Source organism: Vipera ursinii, assembly GCF_947247035.1.
Source record: "Vipera ursinii genome assembly, chromosome: 2".
NCBI classification, from domain to species: Eukaryota; Metazoa; Chordata; class Lepidosauria; order Squamata; family Viperidae; genus Vipera; species Vipera ursinii.
In genome coordinates this window covers 276,412,108-276,428,205 of record NC_139513.1, presented here as the reverse complement: position 1 = coordinate 276,428,205, position 16,098 = coordinate 276,412,108, and the positions used below count along the sequence as shown (strand labels likewise).

At 38.8% G+C, this 16,098-nt stretch overlaps 1 protein-coding gene across 1 annotated transcript in view; it reads right to left on the bottom strand.

The window, feature by feature from the left end:
• The window catches only part of RANBP3L (RAN binding protein 3 like), a 62,036-nt gene that overhangs the window by 26,613 nt on the left and 19,325 nt on the right, over positions 1–16,098 (bottom strand). Inside the window, exons 2-12 of the mRNA XM_083356914.1 lie at positions 14,206–14,261; positions 12,675–12,711; positions 11,265–11,339; positions 10,840–10,914; positions 10,199–10,270; positions 8,812–8,948; positions 8,141–8,223; positions 7,175–7,259; positions 4,579–4,681; positions 2,124–2,257; positions 84–204 (exon numbers count right to left, since the gene is read on the bottom strand). Coding sequence (XP_083213040.1) covers positions 84–204; positions 2,124–2,257; positions 4,579–4,681; positions 7,175–7,259; positions 8,141–8,223; positions 8,812–8,948; positions 10,199–10,270; positions 10,840–10,914; positions 11,265–11,339; positions 12,675–12,711; positions 14,206–14,261 — 978 coding nt within the window. The remainder of the gene's footprint in view (positions 1–83; positions 205–2,123; positions 2,258–4,578; positions 4,682–7,174; positions 7,260–8,140; positions 8,224–8,811; positions 8,949–10,198; positions 10,271–10,839; positions 10,915–11,264; positions 11,340–12,674; positions 12,712–14,205; positions 14,262–16,098) is intronic.

The window sequence follows — 16,098 nt, the reverse complement described above, 5'->3', positions numbered from 1 at the left end:
AAACTATATAGTTGTGACCATATGATTCCTAAGAATCAAGAAGACCTTACATTTATATATAGAACTTCAAAATTAATTTTTACCCAGTCTTGACTGAAGCAGTCCATGCTGGTTGCTGGAGGTATCGTTAAGTCTCAAACAGCCACTGCCTCTTTCAGTCCAGCATAACAGGGCTTTATTAAATAAAAAAAGCCTGCAGTTGATCTAAGACAGAAGAAATCATCATCGTTATCATTCTTTCTATGACAGCAAATGTTTAATCACAATGGTCAACTGGCTTCTAGGCTATTTCTATAGCTACTATCAATTAAAAAAAAAAGAAAATGACAGCTGAATGATCTAAACTGAATGCTGTGTGTTAACTACTTAGTGTCAGAATCCATTTATATCACATTTCATAATTGTATAGGTAGAACAACGTGCTATAACTGGGGATTCTGCCATCTCTGGGGGGGGGAGAGGATGGTTACTAAAGCGATTTTCAAACAACAGGGGATGTTTTAACGGGGGAAGGGAGGGGGACAGACAGGTCTGGTTTGTATCTTCATTTACAACTGAAAAGGAAAGCAATAACCATAAAACCAAGGAGAGTTCCCTTTCCCATGGAAGGACCTGACACCTAGCAACCAATGGATGAGGGGAGGGGCTGAAATGGGAATGGTTTATATAGGATTGAAATGTAACTTTTGTCAGATTCCGTGTTGTATTCCCACAATCGATTCCATCCTAGTAAACATTTTCCTTTTGGACTAAATTTGCATCCAAGAGTTCTTATTTCCTAAGATGTGGATTGAGGTGGGTCCTGACACTTAGACATTTAAAAAGAAGGGAAGAAGAGAATTTCTTATCAGAAACTGAAACAAAATCATCTCCTCTTCTTAGGGGAAGATGGTCATTAGTGAACTTGAAAAATTCTCATCTCCCACTTGTTCTTACGGCAATAGTAGAAAAATCCTGCTGTAGAAGTGATTTTCATTTTTTTAAAAAATACATTTCCTTTCTATGAGTGTATTTAGATAGCAAGCATGAATGATTATCCCAATCTAGAGTGTGAAAAGCAGATTTCACCATGCAGATCCCTTACGGAATGATAAATTATATCCAGATTGAAGTTCATATACAGATCCAGCTAAGGGTTTCTGCGTGTATCCAGCCTCAGCCTTGTAAAAATCAGTGATTCTGTCTTTCTACTGTCAAAAGATTGAGAGGGCAGCTCCTTTCCTGCTGTCTCAGACAATTGGTCAATATAAAAGTTGCTCTTTGACAAAAGCTTCCAGCCTGGGCAGTTCTAACTGCTGCACTTGTAGACAACTGGATTAGTTTTATGATTTAGACAACTACAAAAGGATTTACATGGATAATGAAAATATGTTTCCTGAACATTATCTTGCCCAGCATTGAAGAAATTGCTTTTATTTGCCACCAGATTTTTCTAACACAACAACACACCTACAAGACAGAAACATGTGAAGATATAATTGGTCTTGTGTAATTTAGGACCCTACATGAGATGGAATGGTTTTGATGCTTTTTAGTGCTCATGGCTGTATTTTCATTTTCTCTGTGGCTAGTTCTGGAATTCAGATGACTAGTAAAATTGATCGTTACAATTAAATAACTTTTGAGAAAGCTATGTTGAAGAAAAAGAACAGATGACAGATACATTGCATACCAACTACTGGTAGTCCTCAACTTACAACTATAACTGAGCCCCAAATTTTAGTCATAAGACATTGTGGTTTTTAACTCAAGTCACCATGTGACTGGACTCAATTTTACAACTGTTCTTAAAAGTCATTAAGCACTATAGTCATTAAGCAAATCGCTTGATCACAAATCTCTACCTAACTTAACCAATGGGCAGGTTTTTTGCCAGTTTTTGGCAGAAAATAGCAAAAAAGTTGCACAACACGATCATGTGACTGAGGGATGCAGCAATCAATCATAAATGCAAACCAATTGCCAAGTCAAAAATACAATCATGTCACTATTCCTCATTCAGCAACTGGTTTCAATAGAAAAAAATCAGCAGCATGCCTAACTCCCATTGACATATTGTTATAAGAATTGTAAAGTCACTGTGTTAAATCAGTACATCAGCAACTGTTCAGAGGGAGATATACCTGCAATACGTTGTGTTCCTCTTCTTCTCCTGTTGTAATTTCTATTTTCTCCAATAAATATCTTTGTGCAGTTTTGCTAGATAGGTAAGCAGCAGCTGATTCTGCTAGCGTTGAACCCTTAGAAAAATGAGGTGCTAGTTCATAAGAAAGTAAGGAAAAGAAAATGATGAAATTATGGGAGGAAGGTCTTACAACAGTAATGAATATTATAGATATTAAATACATTCTCTTCGAATTGACTTTGATTCAAAATTAGCTATTATTAACATGGAATTAGATACATCTGTGGTGATGAAGCTGATGAAATTGGATGACTTAATTATGTGTGTGCACATAGTGTGTGTGTGTGTGTGTGTATAAAACACATGCACATACATATATACAGTGCTTTTTTGTAAAAGAAAAAGGTCACACATGTCATACAACCCGCCTTGCCTACCCTACAAGGTTCCATCCAAAAAAGGTGCCGGAACTCCGTTCTGAGCATTCTATGAGAAAAAAAGCCCTGCATATATACATATACACATACAGTACATGCAAAATCATATATCTTATCATGTATCGTATCTATATAGTATTTACTGATATTTACTATAGTATATACTATAGTAAATAGTAAATCCTTTCAAACTCATCAGCTCCATCACTATAGCTATCAAAACTTGGAAGTGTAATTTTTTTCTGCCATTTTGTGGCAAGAAACAAAACAGAAATTTAACATGAGATTTAAAATTGACTTAATTAAAAAATTAAAATAAATATCCAGCTCTGTCCACATAGTTGATCTCTCAGGGGCCTGCTCTATCTTGTATCATTTCACCACTCCAGATGATTGCCTTCATCTAAAAACGATTGTTTGTCTTCATTTGACTTCCAAAAGGTTGCCTTGGAGAGCTGGAAGACACTAACATAGGCTATCTAGTCTAACCCACTGTTTAACCCAACCCTGCTTATTTCCGGAAATTCCCAGAAACTATCAAAGCTATGAGAAATAAGGTCCTCCATCATGTCTGTAAACTTTCTCAGTGCTAATTGCTCTTACCATCTCAAACTTTACCTTAACACTCAACTGCTACAAAGAACCCTCTAAGAGAAACTATTGGTTTCTAAGTCATTATATGTCCATCTCACCTACTCACCAGTCATCATATATCTGATATTGCTTAAAACTTTGGTTTATGTTGGGGCATGGCTACGGATGACACAGGAACAGAGTATGAACTTAATGCTGGGTAAAGACTGGAAAGAAAGTTGTCTGCAGGGTCCAAATGTTAAAACACTGGACACCACAATAAAAAACAGATGCTGAGGCCCTAGGAAGAGTACAGAATAGAGCAACAATAAGGAATAAGGAATCTGGAGGCTAAATCCTATGAAGTACAATTCAAGAAACTAGATAGGTTTAGATTAAAGAAGAGAAGAATGAGGGGAGACATGATAACAGTTTTCCAATACTATAAGGCAGGGGTGTCAAACTGGCGGTCCACGGGCCGGGTGCGTCACACACAGGCCATGCCCCCCCGGCTTCGCAAAGGCAAAAAAGTCACGATACATCACGATACGTGACGTGATGCGATTGAGTTTGACACCCGTACTATAAGGGCTATCACAGAAAAGAGGATGTTGATTTATTTTCCAATGCATCTGAGGAGAGGACAAAAAGGAAACTCATCAGAGGAAGATTCAAGTTGGAAATAAGGAGGAATTTCCTATCTGTAAAAACTGTTAAGCAATGGAACAGCTGGCCTCCCAGAGTTATGGTGCTCCATTGCTGGAGTTTCAAGAAAAGATTGGACAACCATTGTCTGAGACCAGGGGTGTCCAACCTTGGCAACTTTAAGACTTGTGGACTGGCTGGGGAATTCTGGGAATTGAAGTCCACAAATCTTCAAGTTGCCAAGGTTGGACAACCCTGTCTGAGAGGGTATGAACAAAGGGTTGAAGACCTCCAAGGTCCCTTTAATCCTTATGAGTCTATGAAGTCCCACCTACTTTTTTTGTACAGGTTCTGCCTCCAAAACAAGATCACACAGTTGCAGATACTATTTTGACCTTTTTGGTGTAGCCTGTGAACATCTCTGACTGGAAATAAATGACAAAACACCCTTTGAGGGAGATGGGTAGTTTAGAAATGTGAAAAAATAGAGTGGAATACATCAGGCTGGAAAGACAAAGTAGTCTGATAGGATATATGACATGCCCCTTTCTGAGTCTGGCTTTGCCTTTAAATCAGCCATCCCCATTCTAGACCCTTGTAGATATACAGTGTGGCCTACAACTCCTGTCATCCTCTGGGAGAGAGGGAGAGGCGTTTTTGCAGGGGATGATGGAACTGTCAACTCATTCTGGTTGGAGAAGGCTCTGTTTTCAGTGCTTAATGCAATAACCATATGCACAATATCATGAAAGAGCAACATCAGTTTTATGCCATTGTTTTCTAAGAAACAGCACCTACTTGCCCACAGGGGAATGGCATGGAAATCTGAGGGACAGACGGGCTCCTTTTCACTCATATGCTGCCCATCTTTGGACTGCAATTCTGGGGATTTCTCAGGCTTCTAGGAAAATTGGAGAAAGATGTTATTTGAATAAATACAGTTAGGCCTGGAAAGATAACAAGATATTATGAGTGGGCATTTAAACATATGAAAGGCATTGTAGTATACACATAGGCTTAGGCTAAGCTAAGCTAGGGTAAAATAGCATCAGGTAATTTGTGGTTCAGTATGTGAGAGAACTCAGAACTTAAATAATGTGCAGGAGGTCATCATTATTAGGCTACAATATAATTTGTTTGTTTTTGGAACAGAATCTTATGCGAATACATGGCTGAGGTTTGTTTAACCTGTTCTTAATCAGTCTGTTGCATAACCCTAGGCAATAAGGGGCAATCCCATGATCTCTCATAGTGAGAGATGGGTGCATTCATATCCTATCTTTAATAAAACAACTCAATATGATTTTTTTACAAATATCTTGCTATATTGTATACATTAAGTGGAAATTTTCTTTCAAACATTAAGTTTGATCCAGATTTTATCCACAGTAAATAGATTTTGGTGGTCTTTGACTCTAAATTTATTATTTATTTTGCTTATTAGAACAAAACATATCTAACAAAAATGTTTGTGTACAAAATAGATAATGCATACTGCTTTAATACAGACTGAAGACTAAAATTACTAAAATCTTGTTATCTTCTAAGTCAAGTATCTGGGATAAAAGCAAAAGTTGTCACAATTGGCCCAGTTTAGATGGATGTTCTTGACTGCATATACCAAGATCCTAATTAATTTCCCTGATTTATTCAATATTACGGTCTTGGTGGAGCAGTGGGCTAATGCCTCCTTAAGTAACACCAGCTGCCTGCAATTAGTGCAGGTTTGAGTCCCACCAGGCTCAAGGTTGACTCAGCCTTCCATCCTTCCGAGGTAGGTAAAATGAGGACCCAGATTGTTGGGGGCAATTAAGCTGACTTTGTAATAATGCCGCTTGGGGGGGTGTGTGAAAGCCCTAATAAGCAGGGATATACATAGAATGAAGGCTACTGCTAAGCTTGTAAGCCGCCCTGAGTCTTCGGAGAAGGGCGGGATATAAATGGAATTAAAATAAATAAATAAAAATAAAATGCACACATTAGAAGCAACATGAATTTCTCACTTAATACAGCAAGGGATCTCTGTGCCTAATTGGGTATGGGGAAGGTACATGGTTCCAACACTTAAAATATTCCTAGATTCATAAATCCTCATTTAATTGGAAGAAACCATTAAGTAACACATTTATCAGCCCTCTGAAAACAACTTGCTATTCTCAGTTGTTCACATGCTTACACGGTATCTAGAAATGTGCATATCCCATAAGGTATTTGTAGGATGTTGAGGGGAAAAAAAGCTTTTTAACCATGTTGTATTAGATGAACCTGAATTTGTAATGTGATTACTTTCCAGTTATAAAGTTACCCAATGGATGAATGGTGTCCCATTTCCTGCAGATCTGCTTGTTGGAAACGCTAATTGAATTGCATTGACTTTTCAGCACCTAATGGGGCTACAGACCACAAGGGGGCACTAGGGTGTACACTAGATAAAAAGTTGTATGCCCCCATCACCCCTTGTTTTTCTTTAAATTGTAATCTGAAGGGACCTCGTTCTGCCTTTTTTCCCCACGTTCAGTTGTGTAGAATATTCTTTGATTTTCTCGTGCCAGAATATATAGTTGGCTAGATGCTAGATTTTGCCAATTAAAATAAACATTACAAATAAACATTATTACTGTTATTAAAAAACCCTGCTTCACTAAGAATTGAGAGACCCTTGGTGCTCTCTGAGCTTTTGGTTATTTTTTCACACAGTTTTCATTACCAAAACTGGGAAACATCATTGCTGCATTGTGCACTGATGTTGTTACTTAGTTTTGGTAAGGAAACATCTGTAAGAAAACAATCAAGTTCAGAAAGCCTCAAGAACCTTTGTTTCAGTCCTGAGTTACAAATATTCTCCTCTATCAGTATTACTAAGGATTACCCAGGTGAGATTCTCACAATCAGGGATCCTGCAAGCAGCCATAGAACATGTTGAAGATATGATTTGTTTAATAGCAATAGATGTGCAGGAAATAGCAGGTGAAATATTTGATGAGCAGAGTTGGACTATTACCTGCTGATTGGTGCAGCTCAAATGATTATTCACAAGTCTTAAATTTGCCAAGGTTGGAGACACCTGCTGTACAGGACCTAATTCCTAAATCTAAATTGCATTATTGGATCAAATATTTTAAGAAAAAAATGACTTTGTATAGCCAGGGAAAGAGGCAAACTCATAACTGATTTTTTAAAAATTTGATAATTTATTGTCACTAAGATATAATGACATCTTATAGGACATTATGAGATATATGTCTGAAATGACTGAAGTGAGAAAAATCTCTTTAACTGTTGTTTCCTGATCATCTAGATTCAAATCTAACCATGGGAAATGCAAATAAGTATTCCCTGCAAACTTAAATCCATTAATAAATTCATTGGTATTAAAGCCTTCATTAATACTTACCAAAACTCTTTCTACTATATTTTCTCCAAATACAAAGCTAGAATGCTCACTGTCTGAGAAAGTTCTGTCTTTGGGTAACCGATCGCTTGAATAAATAAAAATAAAAAGTGCGTGTGTGAGACAGACAGACAGACAGACAGACGTCACTCACTTCTCTCCCAGGGTTGTTTTTTACCCTATTTCAATCTGCACATTCTATTTTGCAATCCTAGGCTGCCATACATATGTATAATGAGAGCGCTTTATTCTATTCTTTACACTGTAAATCTGTTACTAAAGGTAAAGGTAAAGGTTCCCACACACATGCGTGCTAGTCATGTTTCCAACTCTAGGGGCCAGTGCTCATCTCTGTTTCAAAGCTGAAGAGCCAGCACTTGTCCGAGGATGTCTCCGTGGTCATGTGGCCGGCATGACTAAACGCCAAAGGCACATGGAACGCTGTTACCTTCCCACCGTAGTGGTCCCTATTTTTCTACTTGCATTTTTACGTGCTTTTGAACTGCTAGGTTGGCAGAAGCTGGGACGAGTAACAGGCGCTCACTCTGTTACGCGGCACTCGGGATTCGACCCGCCAAACTGCCAACCTTCTGATCGACAAGCTCAGCGCCCTAACCCACTGAGCCACCACTACTATGACCTAATTTTGAAAAAAAGCTTTCCCTCCCCCCCCTTCCTCCCTTCCTTCCTTTCTCCCTCCCTCCCTTCCTTCCTCATGAAAATGGCTCATGAAATTCTCTCTATAATAATTCTATTAAATATCCATGGCTTTATTTTTGTTCTTGATGGTGACATCCTGCTGAAATTTCCTTGCCTCCACTTCAAAATCTGAAAGTATGCCCCACTTTTTCCAGGTGGTAAAAAGGCAGTCCCCAAATTTTAATTCAGAGTAATTGAAAAGGTTGACCAAATGTCTGAATATTTCTTTTGCTCACTCATCATTATTTAAATAGATTTCAATTAACTTACTGTGTTGTGCTAGAACTTGAAATCTGTAGTGGGTGAGGAGGCTTTTTGGAAATTCCAATCCATGCATAGGTATCTTTAGACATCTAAAAACAATTCATTAAATCAAATTTGTTTCACTTGCATTTTAAAACATATAGATTGTGATAACCTTCCCATCTGTTTATTCTATCCACCATAGCATTAGCTTCCAGAAGTAAGAGATCTGTAGCATACGTACACAAATTTGCCTTCTTTACAGGAACAATTTTTCCCAAAAAGAGAAAAAAACAATTTTGTTGGATTTGCCTAACAAATTCAACAAACAAATAAATGTCATCTCAGTCTGCTTAAAAATTTGAACCAAACTTGCCACAAGTATTTTTGTATGGCAAATGTCTATCACAATGGCAAAATGGAATATTTCAAAGCTTCGTCTATGGAGATTCTCAGTCATCCAGGTCATGGTTGATCCCAAGGTGCTTTTCAAAAGGCAAGTGGACTTTCCTGGTTTTTTCCTTGAAAACATTTTGCTTCTCCTCCAAGAGCTTCTTCAGTTCTTGAATGAGAAGGAAGTCCAGCTACCTTTTGAAAAGCAGCACACTGGGGATATTGCAAAGCTTTCCTGCGTGAATCGGTTTCTTCATGGCTGCAACAATAAGAAAATGTACTCTTGATGGTACCTTATATTTTACCTGATTGTCTGTTTCATGATTCTCCTCTAAAAGATTTTCAGCCGTTCTCTTTTTTTCTATTCTGTATGTAGTCACTTGTGGTGGCTGCAGTCTGGCAGGCCTTAAAACTTCTCTTTGTCTGTTGCTTGTTGGAAAATCTTGAAAAATAGAGCAGAATTTTATTTCATGCTTTTCTTTCCTGATTCACAATCTTCTTATACTTGGGTTTCTTAAAAGTTGCTCATAGAATTTCATGATTGCTATAGTGTCTGGATATCTCTATTATTCTTCCTCAAGAACCATGGCAGTTAGATTTTCCCTCAGATTTAGCAAATATTTTGCAAATCTCTTTTTTCATGAACCATTTTAAAAATTCTTCCTTTTTGAAGGTGTAAATGCATAGGATAGAAGTGATATACCTGCTTAAATCAAGTCTTATGGTACACAACTACATGGATGTTTAAGCACTGAACTTTCATGTATCATACATCAGAATCACCTGCCTGCTACACAGTCTATAAGGCTTGCGCGCAAGGACACAGTTTTCAGTAAGCTAGTTTTATGAGAGATATCCAAAAAGCTATAATTGGAATAGAAAACCAACAGTTGAAAGCTCCAAGATTCAAATCATACCCAGAACAGTCCACAAGGTTGATTGTTTATGACAGATTGTTTCTTCTGATTGTTTATAACAGATCAAGAGCTGGTTGTTCCTCTGTAGAAAGAGTGACTGACAGAAGCATTCACCATAGAAAGGAAATGTTCCTTCTGATAAAAGCAACATCATTGCATCTCAAACCTTTTATACATGTGTTGTGCAGGTAGTCCTATGACTGTAATTGAGCCCACAATTTTGGTCGTAACTCGTGATGGTAATAAACTGGGTCAGCATATGACCATATCTGATTCTATGATTTTTTTTGTGGAGGTTGTAATTGTTAAGGGAAACCCTTTGTTGGCTATGAGGCAGATTGTGAGGCAGAGGTAAACCTCAGCTTCTGGCAAAAGTGTTGTAAATTACAGTCATGTGACCACGGGGCTCTGCCAGCAGCCATAAATGCAGGCCAGGTGCCAAGCATCTAAAATGCATGACTGGTGGAGGGGATGTTGTAACTTCAAAGCTGGGTTGTAAATCCCTTTTTTGGACTACCCCATAACTTTCAACTGTTACTAAATGACTGTCGTAAGTTGAGGAGTAACCTATAAGGTCAAACTCATCCAAAAGAGGTAGAATGTTCAGTACACCATAATAGTACAACACTACTGTCATCATCTTGATGAAAAGAGACAGAGCTGTGTCAGTCATTGATTGATATCTGCTAAGTTTCCCCAATCTTTTACCTTTTCTACTTCCTTCTCTACACACCAAATGGGGATAAGATTGTTATATTTAAATAATTCTCCATACCTTGTTCTGTTGGTTTCACATCAATACATTCTTCTAATAGCCCCGAAGTCATGAACACATTGTTCTTCTTTACTATAAAGCAAACATATATCAAAATGTTCAACGAAATTTGGATTCTTTTTTCCTGGTGTTACATTATAGCAAGCTTCATCTTTTCAAGACTTTTCCAAGACTTTCAATGTTTTTGTTTTTTGTTTGTTTTTAGCAAGAATGGTATCCAGTCCACTTAAACTCATCAAAACTCTCTTACAGAGATAATTGATTGAAAAGGACCAGCCTGAAGGTACAGACTAGCCCTCTTCAAAAAATGTTTTTGGAGCCAGCAAGCCGATGGGGATAACAGCTGACCAAGAAGCTGCAGCCAGCCAGAGAGGACTTGTGATACAATAATGTAATTTATTTTAGCAGGAGTCTAGTACTGATATTCCATTTTCTGTCAGAACAATCCAGTGGCACAAGATTGAAACTAACTTGAATGAGCCTAATTTAAAAAATGCTCAGGAAGAGAGGGAGGGAGAGAGGGAGAGAGAGAAAAGAAAGGGAGGAAGGGAAAGAAAATCAGAGAGAGAAAGGGAAGAAAGAATGTAGACATCTCCATATCAATTTTATGCATTCACTTTCTAAGTCAACTTTTAACTTACCTGGCTGAGAAGGTGGAAATGTTGGGATGATGATAAAGGATGATGTTCTTGCTTGTTTCTTGGAACATATAGTTTCTGGAAATGTAAGTATTAAGTGGTGTTTTTTTCCCCCAGTAGCATTTTACATTTCATAATCTTAAGAAAGCGATTTATATTCGAATGCTGACATAGTTACTGTATAGTGGTGCCTATCTTTGCTAACAAACGAGACAGATACTCAATATTTTGTTATTCATATAATTTCCCCTTACTGTCTCTCTGCCATCATTTATTTCAAGCCACATTTTGAAATGGTTAAAAAAAATGGTTAAAAATAAAAGCATGGCATTCAGCACTTAAGTCCACATGAGTTCAGTTCATTTCAAACCAAATTTTGGAAAGCTGTACTTGTCAATGTAAACAAATGGTTAAGAGAGAAGCCATACCTCCATATGACTCTGATTCAGAGGACTGAAAAGAAAAATATGAAGCTCTTGCACGTTTTCTGGATCCACTGGGAACTAAAGGCAGAAAAACACCAGAGGTGATAATCATATCATGTGTCTAGACAACAATTTGTCTAAAATGGTATAGGGTTTCTTGCCTAAGCAGGGGGTTGGACTAGAAGACCTCAAAGGTCCCTTCCAATTCTACTACTACTACTACTACTACTACTACTACTACTACTACTATTGATCATCGCACAGTCAGGCAGATGTTCAGACTGGATTTGGCATTTTTGTCTACCTATTGAGTCCTTACCAAGGACCTGGGATAGGCAGATGTGGATGTTTGATGGTATTACAGATATCGTCGCAGGATGGAAGCAGTTCCTAGTAAGGCCACCTTTTGCAATTGACTAATGGTGAATTTGTTTTTGTTTTTATTATTATTATTATTATTATTATTATTATTATTATTATTATTATTTCAAATGCTAGCCAATCCCAGTAATATACAGGTAGTCCTTAACTTATAACCATTCATTTAGCCACAGTTTGAAATTACAACACTGAAAAAAATGATTTACAACCAGTCCTTGCACTTACGACCATGGCAGTATCCCCATGGCCCTGTGATCAAAATTCAGGCACTTGGCAACTGACATGTATTTAACATGGTTGCAGCACCCATTGATCATGTGACCACCATTTGTGACCTTCCCAAACAGCTACAACAAGGATTGGTAGGAAAGCTGGATTCCCTGAACGACTGCATGATTCACTTAACTGCAGCACTGATTTACTTCACCTGTATGGCAACAAAACACTCTTAAAATCAAGCATGACTGTCTTGCTTAGCAACAGACATTTTGGTCCCAAGTGTAGTCGTGAAGTATCATTGGGGATACTGTGGCAGTCCTAAATGTGAGGACTGGTTGTAAGTCATTTTTTTCAGTACTCTAATCTATTGGCCTTATATGTTTAAATCACTTGCTTTATGTCTAACTGCTTGTTTAATGGCTGCCCTACTTTTGTATGTTTGTAAGGGTTGCTGGGCTGAGCTAGACTTGCTGTCTCCAGTCTGTTAAGTAGGTTTGGGCAGGAAACTGCTGCTTTAAATCTATTGGTCGCTGCCTAGAGGCCAACCGTATAAATAGCTGTGCAGCAGCTATTAGCTTGCTTCTGTTATGTTCTGACTCTGAATAAACTTGTTGTTGTTTGAACACCTTGTCTTGCTTAATGCCTGCAAGAACTGAGTACATAACAGTACTGTTGTAACTTTGAACATCACTAAATGAATAGTTGTAAGTTGAAGATTACCTGTATTTGGGTTCTGAAGCCCAATTCTGATGTTCCAACCTACCCCTTCCACAAGTTTGCCTAGAAAGATTTCTGAACAAAAATCATGATTACCATTTTCAGACTTGTGTCCTGGATCTTCTGCAGGCCTCTGAACAAAAAGAAGGATTGGTTAAACTTTAAATGAAAAGTTGTAGATGTCAGGTGCTTCAAAAAAAAAAGATAGGGTGGACATTCTGATGTCAGGCTCCTTTCGCCAAGCCTGTCACTAATCTCTTGGCTGAACACAACTAAAACAGTTTCCTAGGCAAGAAACTATTTGTTTATGTAAGTCTAATTATTGCAAAAAAGAGTGAGGCCAAAGAAAGGAATTAGTTGGTGGCTGTCAGCATAAAGTTGCAAGTGCCGTTTTTAGTGGCTCAAATCCATAGCTTTCTCTTCCTGCTTTTCCATGAATTAATAGTCTTTGCAGAACACTTGGTTGTCTTGAAGCCAAATGTTTGCACAGTGTGGTTGTTGAATGTTTATGTTCTATGTGACAGTCCATATCACTCAACGTTTTTGAAAGTACACTGGAGATTATCCCAGATTCCCCTGTTCCTTAGATATATGGGCTTCAGGTCCCCTAATTCCTAGTTCATAAGGCTAGGCTGGAAGTTAAATTCCTACACATCTGGACGGCACCTCATGCAGAAGAAAATTCCACCATTTTTGGATGAAATCATATCTTCTCCTATTGAGCCCAAAAGAACAACACACACACAAAACAAACTTCATTAATCTTATTGCTAATTTAAAGGTAAAGGTAAAGGTTCCCCTGCACATGCGTGCTAGTCGTTTCCGACTCTAGGGGCCAGTGCTCATCTCCGTTTCAAAGCCGAAGAGCCAGCACTTGTCCGAGGACGTCTCCGTGGTCATGTGGCCGGCATGACTAGACGCCAAAGGCGCATGGAACGCTGTTACCTTCCCACCGTAGTGGTCCCTATTTTTCTACTTGCATTTTTATGTGCTTTCGAACTGCTAGGTTGGCAGAAGCTGGGATGAGTAACAGGTGCTCACTCTGTTACGCGGCACTCAGGATTCGACCTGCCAAACTGCCGACCTTCTGATTGACAAGCTCAGCCTCCTAACCCACTGAGCCACCGTGTCCCTTTTTTGCTAATTTACATAATAGTAATTATGAATATGTGTTTTCCATTCATACCAGAATTCAGTGAAAACTTCCTTCTGAAGAATGGGATACTGACTTAGTGTGACATGAACTGGAAGGAACTCAATTCAGACATTATTTTGAATGCAATTAAAGAAGAAAGAGCAATCAAACCTCCTAATGCCTTCAAGCTTATGCAGAATAACATCAGGGGGAACATATGTACATACAGACATGTACCTAAATAGGAGATCACATCAATCCATTTTTCCCAATCACACAACCGAAAATAGTTTGTATGTGTGCAGATGATTCACTAAGACTAAGATATAAAGTGGTTTATGTCAATTAGTATTTCTTTTTCTGGAGATACTGTTTCTATCCAGACATTCAATTAAAATGGCAATCCCACTTCATCCACCAGGTAGATCCACATATGATGAGTAAATTATCTTAAACAAATGCCAGAAGGATGGGAGGAGTTTCACATCTTACCTTGCAAGGTCGTTCCTTCTTGAAGACAAACATGGGCTGTGCAATCACTGAACTGTCTGTAAGTAGAACAGAAAGTCCCAACATGTAATCATAGGCAAACAGAACCCCTCTTACTCTGTAGACCTGTTTGTTGACTGCAGGTTTCTGGTTTTTTTTCTCTTGAAAAAAGCAATTATTTGATCTTCAAAGTCATATTGTCTTCAAATCTGCAAGAGACATCTTTTCTATTTAGGGATGCAGATATAGCAATAGCAATAGCACTTATATACTGCTTCACGATGCTTCACAGCCCTCTCTAAGCAGTTTACAGAGTCAACATATTCAGTGATGGGATTCAAATATGTGAACAACCAGTTCTGTGTCTGGATGCCATTTCCAGAAGTCCATTCTGGGCCTGGGCAACAAAAAATTAGCTACCGGTTCTGCCGAAGTGGTGTGAACCGGATGAATCCCACCACTGATCATATTACCTCCAATAATCTAGTGCCTCATTTTAAGGCCTCGGAAGGATGGAAGGCTGAGCCAACCTCGAGCAGGTGAGGACTGACCCCTGGCAGCCAGCAGAATTAGCCTGCAATATTGCACTCTAACCATTGTGCCACCAGTGTAGAATTTTCCAAATAATTCAGATGATGTGTACAAAAATCCATATGTGATTCAGCTACAGGCTTCTACCTTGAGAAAATGTGCAAACAGAATTCTACTATGCTCTCGAGCCTGAGAATATAATTATTGCTACTCCTGGCTTCAGGCTGCAAGTATGTTCCACAGACAGACTGTGATTAAATACAATCAGTTTTTATTATTACATGTAGTTTCTATCTGTCAGAAAGAATTGCTATCACAGATTAGGCAAAATCTATCCAATTTATCTAATATTAACAATATACTGTTTGCTTATTTAATTGAGATCCTCCCTTTCCTCCAGTGGTTCATTGTTTTCCCCACTACCATTTTGCCCCCAGACAACCCCATGGACTGAGAGAGGGGTATGCCCAAATGAAAGAATGAATGAATCAACCTTTATTGTCAAAGTACAATCATGTATTCAGTGAGATTGGCTGAGCCTCCCTTCGAGTGCCACCACCACAACGCACAGTGACAACAAACCCACCATCTTGTTACACCATGTGAGCTAATTGCACACAACACACCGGCCTCGCAAGTCAATCATACATACAGTTATTTCCCATTCAGGAGCCTGACAGCCCATGGATAGAAGCTGTTCTTCAGCCTGTTGGTATGCCTGGCTTGTTGTTGTTGTTAGCTGCGAAGTCGTGTCCGACCCATGAGACCCTATGGACAACGTTCCTCCAGGCCTTCCTGTCCTCTACCATCTTCTGGAGTCTATTTAAGCTCACGCCTACTGCTTCAGTGACTCCATCCAGCCACCTCATTCTCTGTCGTCCTCTTCTTCTATTGCCCTCAACCTTTCCCAACATTAGGCTCTTCTCCAGTGAGTCCTTCCTTCTCATTAGGTGGCCAAAGTATTTGAGTTTCAGCTTCAGGATCTGGCCTTCTAAAGAACAGTCAGGGTTGATCTCCTTTAGGACTGACCAGTTTGATCATCTTGCAGTCCAAGGGACTCACAGGAGTCTTCTCCAGCACCATAGTTCAAAGGCCTCAATTCTTTGGCACTCAGCCTTTTTTATGGTCCAACTTTCATTGCCATACATTGCAACTGGGAAGACCATAGCCTTGACTATACGCACTTTTGTTGACAGGGTGATATCTCTGCTTTTTAGTGTGCTGTCTCGATTTGCCAGGGCTTTCCTTCCCAGGACCAAGCGTCTTTTAATTTCTTGGCTACAGTCCCCATCTGCAGTGATCTTGGAGCCCAGGAAAATAAAATCTGTCACTACCTCCATTTCTTCCCCATCTATTTGCCAGGAA